The sequence below is a fragment of the Dendrobium catenatum genome, unplaced genomic scaffold (assembly GCF_001605985.2).
Source record: "Dendrobium catenatum unplaced genomic scaffold, ASM160598v2 fragScaff_scaffold_906, whole genome shotgun sequence".
Taxonomy (NCBI): domain Eukaryota; kingdom Viridiplantae; phylum Streptophyta; class Magnoliopsida; order Asparagales; family Orchidaceae; genus Dendrobium; species Dendrobium catenatum.
This window is the reverse complement of record NW_021319368.1, coordinates 83263-90210: the sequence shown is the minus strand read 5'-3', so window position 1 is coordinate 90210 and position 6948 is coordinate 83263. Positions and strand designations below refer to the sequence as shown.

General features: G+C 37.6%; 1 protein-coding gene across 1 annotated transcript; it reads right to left on the bottom strand.

Annotated features, from left to right (window-relative positions):
- Positions 1–5363: 5363 nt before the first annotated feature.
- LOC110093776 lies at positions 5364–6473 on the bottom strand. Its single transcript, XM_020818761.1, has one exon. It carries the CDS (start codon positions 6471–6473, stop codon positions 5364–5366), a length of 1110 nt encoding a protein of 369 aa, XP_020674420.1.
- Between the last annotated feature and the right edge of the window lie 475 nt (positions 6474–6948).

Genomic DNA, 6948 nt, shown 5'->3' with positions numbered 1-6948 from the left:
ATGCGATTACCAGCCCACCAAAGACTCTTACAAAGTCTTATGAGGTGCTTAAATAGAGGGAAAAAAAAACCCTAAAAATACTCAATTCAGCCGTCAAATATCGTACTGTACGATCTCAAGATCGTCCAGTACGATGTGCAGAAATTGACCTGTTAGTACTGTACGATCCAGTTAGTACTGTACGAACAGTTCAGTTGAAGTTCATACTGTACGATGTCCTATACGATGTGATGTACGAACAGTTCAATAAAAGTGCAGTTCGTCCAGGACGAAGCATGGGACGGCCAGAATTGTATCTGTTGATCGTATAGTACGATCTTGTTCGTACAGTACGACCAAAATATCAAAATTAAGCCATTTTGATTGAACATTCAACGGATTTTAAACATCGTACAGTACGATCATGATCGTACAGTATGATTAGAACAACTTTTCAAATTCAAATCTTTGCCTAATTTAATGGACGGCGAGGTTTCTATTTATAGCAGATCGTACAGCACGATGTGGTGATCGTACAGTACGATTAGTTATATTTAAAAATAATTTTTTCAGGAAAAATAAAATATTTTAATTTATATCTGTTACATCAGATCGTACAGTACGAAATAAATTCGTACAGTACGATGAACAGAAAAGTTAAAATATTTATAATCATTTTTTGCTCCCTCTGTGTGTGTGCTTGATCAACAAACTAACATACATCATTATAAGACTTGACTCAATAAATGAAAATTACACACTCATTTAATACGATCAATTCTACGCAATCTTAAGCCTTGAATCTTCAAAGAACGGTGCATGATGTACCTAAAATATTAGTTAACATAGAAAGAAATATGCACTGCAAATACCATGAGAAATAAAATATTGATAAATATTATTTGTTATCATCAAAATCATAAACTCGGAAGCCCGAGTTGCAACAAATGCTCTATTCTTTATTTGGTGACCAGCAGACTTCTCCTTTAGTAGTTTACCATTTTAGAGATTTTCAATGAAAGGTTGGCACCAATCATCCTCATCATCTACCACAAATGAAAACTCACCAAATTTTCAAAGTCAATAGGAGACAATTTGGCGATTTTAACTTCTATTTGGACTGAACTTTTTTCAGGGCATGACATTTCCTTGGCAAGCTTTGCTAGAACGTCTGCCATAGCATTTTGACCACATGGTATTCTAACAAAAGTTGCATTAGAAATTTGCTCAAATAATTTCATGGCATACGAGTGGTATTTAAGCAAGTTGGGTTTTAAAACTTTATAGGTTCCTGCAACTTGGTTAATTACCAACTGCGAATCACCATAAATTTTAATATTTTTAATTTTCATTGATATTGCTAATTCTAAACCAGTTATCAATGCTTCATATTTCACCTCTTTATTTGTACAAGGGTCTGATAAACTGTAAGAATATCGCAATATAGCTTTATCATGTGTTCAGTACCTCTTTGGAAAGAAGCTGCACCATCAAAATACAACTCCCAAGTGGTTCTTTCGTGGTCATCTAAATTCATTATTTGTTCATCAAGAAGATTGTCATTCAAGGGAGATCCTGCCGGTATTGGGTGTGCTGCTAAGAAGTTAGCAAGAGCTTGTCCTTTCACAGCACATTGGGGAGTGAAAGTGATATTGAATTGAAGTAGTATCATGGCCCATCTTGCTAAACATCCTGAAAGTGTTGGACGGGTCGTGAGGTACTGAAGGGGATTGACCTTAGACATCATATTGACTTTATGAGAGAGCATGTAATGCCTGAGATTTTGAACAGCAAAGATAAGGCATAAGCAATGTTTCTCAATGGAAGGGTAATTCATTTCAATATGAATCAGACGTCTGCTTGAGTAGTTCAGGACATTCTCTTTTCCTTCATTATTGGTTTGGGCCAACAAAGCACCAATGGACTCATCTGAGGTTGTAGTGTAAAGAATTAATGGACTCCTTGGAATAGGAGCGGCCAAAACTGGCGAGGATAAGAGATAGCATTTTATACTATCAAAGGCTTTTTGGTAGCTATCATCCCAATAGAACTCTAACTCTTTCTTTGAAAAGGCTGCAAAGGGTTGGCATCTACCATACGAGTTGGATATGAAGCCGTCTTAGATATGCCAACCTACCTTGGAAAGATCTTAGTTGAGTAAGAATTTTAGGAGGTTTCATTTCTAATATCGCTTTGATTTTAGTAGGGTTAATTTCAATGCCACGGTGTCGAACAACCCAAGAAACTTCCTTGAAGTCACCCTAAAAGCACACTTCAAAGGATTCATCTTGAGGTCGTACTGACGAAGCCATTCAAATACAACCATTAAATCAAACAAATGATCCTCTCTTTCTTTGATTTTGAGCACGAGATCATCAATGTAACATTCAACTTTGTCATGAATGAGTTCATCAAAAATTTTGGTCATTACACCCTGGTTGGTCGCATCAGCATTTTTAAGGCCAAAAGGCATGACCTTATAATAGTATATTCCAATGGGTATTCTAAAAGAAGTATATTGCTCGTCCTACGGGGCCATTTTGATTTGGTTGTACCCCGAGGACCCATCCATAAAGCAAAAGAGACCATGAGAAGAAGCAATGTCGATCATGAGTTCAGGAATGGGTAAAGGGAACTCTTCTTTGGGACATGCTTTATTCAAGTCTCTAAAGTCGACACATACATAAATTTGTCCATTCTTTTTCTTAACGGGGATAATGCTAGCCAACCAAGAGGGGTATTTTTCCTCTTGAATAAAGCCTACCTCAATTAATTTCTTCACTTCTTTAATCACTTGTTGTTCAATCTCCAAACGCATCCTTCTTAGAGCTTATTTGACTGGAACAACATTTTGTTGAATGGCAAGTTTGTGGACTATTATGTCTGGATTTAATCCTGAGATTTCATCATAACTCCATGCAAAATAGTCCTTAAACTCTGTTAGGAGTTGTACCATACCATTGGCATCATTTTTATTTAACAAAGCACTTATAAAGTAGACATAACAGAGTAGGGCGTGGATTTTCTTCAGTACCCAAATTAATTTCTTTAAGTTCATCAATTATTAATTTGATTTTTTCCTCAAATTCAGGGGGTGCATCCCTAATTTGAGAGTAATCTGGGTTGTTGCTAGCCTCTAAACATAACCTCCCAACAGCGTTGTAGGTTTCGGTAAAAATCATATCAACTTCCAGATTGTTAGTAATAACCAAACAATAAGCATCATCATCTATTGGTCTGACAGTACCAAAGCCAACACCATATCTTTTTTTCTTCAATTCGTATTTAGAATTCCATAGATTTTCATGTTGTTGAGCTTCGCCCTTGGACCATATAGAAGGAGAAAAACCTCTTTCAATTAAACTTTTAACACGAACAGGATACCAATTAAAAGGTAGTTCTACCATTTCATTCAAAGAAAGATCCCCAAGTTCTACACCCACTTCTGAACTTGAGGGTTGATGTGCTTTATAAAAGACACGCTCCTTCCCCACCTCTTCTTCTAACTTAGGTGTAACACATACATTTAAATCATCTACTGTACTTTCGGACGAAGAAGTTAAAGTCTTTACAAACTCATTCAAGTTTTCATATGTAGTGAAATCAGACACCTCTTTTTTAGAGTTATCCTCATCACATGGGAGATTTTCTTTAATGTTCCAAATAGGCTTTAAGGTGATTACCCATTTTGAAGTTGCATCTCTTGAACTATCCATCACATTTGACTCAGCCTTTGAATTGGACCCTGAGCCTACATGGATAATGGGCCTTCTTGGAGTAGGTGGTGGAGATGAGGCTTTGGTGGCCCTCATCCTCCACCCATCTTTACTTCTGCCTCCTCTTCCACGATCTCTTCCACGGTCACACTGTGCCATCCTACCTCCTCGTTGTGTTGAAGGAGGGACAAGATTCCATCTAATCTTTTTCTCAAGCTCTTTTTGAAGGTGCTCTTAGATAAGTGTTGGAGATTTTTCTTTTAGTGCACTAGTTCCCACTTGATCTTCAGTTGGTACCACAGATCTAGAAAATACTGACAACCTCTTTGGAACATAGTAAGAAACATCTTCGTATTTCTCGACTTCATGCACACTAAATTGTTTCAAATCTTCCTTTATGCAGTGTTCTACACTACTCCTTTCATATTTCATATATTGGTGTTGAGAGGAAGGAACCATTTTGTATTCATGTAGACTAGGCCTACCAAGAAGTGCTTTAAATGAAATTTCAGAATCAATTATGTGGAATTTAGCTTTAGTTCTTAAATCCTCCATCAAAAGAGAAAGAGTAATAGAGCCTAAAGCTCTTTACCCCTTTTCATTGAAGCCACGCAACATCATTTTGTAAGAACTTAATAATATCAACAATTATATAAAGTGGGCGATTGTGATCTGAAGTACCTAGGAGTAAATCCTCATCAAAAAAGGTTACGCCAAGTACCTTTTTAAAGTGTAAAGCCTCCTCGAAGGAACACTCTGCGAGTTGAGCCAAACAAATTTCAGGATCAAGTAGAGCCTTGATCAAAGCCTCTCGCATTTCAGGAGAAAGTACGAGTGTATCATATATACTCAACCTCGCAGGGAGTTTCCTAAAGTGAGCTAATACATTGTAATCCACTTTTGGTGGTCCACCACCCACTTGTTCTTATGGAGAAAGTGTTGGTGGAACTACGCCCTCATTTTGATTGACATATTCTTTTCCCTTATCTTTCTTAGATGTCATTGGAGATGGTACAATATGACCACTTCTTATGTTAATTTCTAGTATTTCTTCAGGCTCAGAAGTTGAGGTCACATCAACCAAAACCTCATAATCTGATTCTTCTTTCACTTGATTTGTCTCTAAGTCAGGTGACTAAGGCTCAATGATAATCTTTACTCCCTGCATTTTGTACAAGGGTAGATCATCATCAGAACTTAGTTTACTTGATTCAGATAATTGAGAAGATTCAGATATAGATTGTTTATTTTCAGATTCAGAATGGACAGATAGCACGTACGCGGAAGGATTGTTCATTTCACTAACACCCTTTGGACCATACATGAAATCAGAGAGGGTAAGAGGCTTGATGGATTTCCCCTTTCCATTTGGAGGGATAACTTGTTTGATTTTGGAAAATGTTTCTTCTTTTTCCTTTCCCTTCACCATTGAAACTCTCTTTTTAAGAAGTTTCGAAGGTGAAGGACCCTTTCCATCCATTGAGTTATTTGGAGGAACTCCAGATGCCTTCTTTATGGGCATTTGAGTTCCTTGTGGAAACTCTAATAGGGTTTTGGGTAACTTGTTCAACATTTTCATTGAAGATTTGGACAAAGATAACTGTCAACCCTCTGTATTTGTAAGTAAATCAACACTGCCTTTCTGGTTGAACACTATTTGAGAGGAAACTATAGTGGTTGACTCTGTTTTTTGCCCTTGGTAGGGATGACCTCCACATGAATAACCTTAGCAAACCCTTGTGATGGGTTTGCTAAGTATTCATTATGAATACTCATCCTACCAGACTTGTACTCATTTTGAACCCAATCTTTAAAGACATAACAATCCTCCAAAACATGACCCAACATCTTATGATAAGGGCAATAGTTTGGATCATTACTCTTATCAACTTCTATTGGTCTTTTGGGTTTTGGGAGTTGGAAATTGTCATCTTGGATCAAGGACTTGAAGATTTTCTTTGTAGTATCTCTCCTAAAAGAATATTGTTTGTTGATCTTTTCTGTCAATCCCCTAGGATCAGGCTTTTTGACTACCCTCTCCTTATCTTTTTTGGGTTGTTGTTCAGTAATCTTTGTAGGTTGCTGTTGCTCAGTAATCTGAATCTGCTTTTCCTTTTGAAAAGATAATACTGACACATTGTCTTTTCTTTCAATTATTTTCTGCTTGAATTTCTTAGCCTTGCCACCATTACTGTTATCTCTAAGGAAGGACAACTGAGATGCTTCAGACTGAAGGCTAGATGCCTTACTAAGCAATTTTTCAAAGGTCCAAATAGTGAAGCCCTTAAGGATGAGTGCTATTGGACCATGAATATTTCTTAGTAAGATTTCTATGACATGCTGTTCTTGGAGTTGTGGTTCATATTTTAGGCTAAGGTTCCTCCACCTAAGAATGTAATCCACCAACCCCTCATTTGGCTTCTGCCTCTCCACTACAAGGTCTCCCACTATAATGTGATGTTGGGCTCCAGCAAATCTCTTCACAAACAAGAACTCCAACTCTATAAAAGTCTTCACTGAGCCATTTAGTAACTCAGCATACCAGTCAAAAGCTACACCAAAAAGGCTACTTACAAACTGCCTGAAAAGAAGAGCATCACTGCCACCCACATTACAACTCCCAGCTCTGAAGTGAGCTAAATGCTGATGTGGGTTTCCCACACCATCAAAGAGTTCGAAGGAAGGGGCAACAAAACCTTTAGGGTACTGCACTAAATCAAACTCCTCAGGATAAGGTCTTCCTCTTTGAATGGAGTGACCTCCTTTCCCATGTGCCATAGACTCCTTAATCTGCTGACTAATGAAATCCTTTAAATCTTCCTTTGAAGGTTGGAGATTCACTGATCCATGCTCATTCTTCTCCTAACTCCCAATATCTTCATTAACTTGTACTTCTTCCTTAGCTTTTTCTGCACTAGTGGAAGGTTTATCAATTGTATTTGGGGTCTTTTGGGGACCCAAAAGTTGAGTAGTAAGGGCAGTCATGGCAGAAGCCATCTCATCTAATCTCTTAGACATGTTACTGAGCTGAGTATCCTTATCATTCAACTGCTGAAGAAAAGCACGGATCTGGGGATTTTCACTCCCTTCCTCCTCTACTTGTATTTCCAATAACTCATCTGTATGAGGGTCTCCTCGAAGAGAGGATCCTCTTCTGCTATAGTGGAGAACATAGATATCCTCCTCATCCATAAGATCATTCTCATCAGGATTAAATTTTTAAATCAATTTTCTATGATTTTCCTCTTCCTAC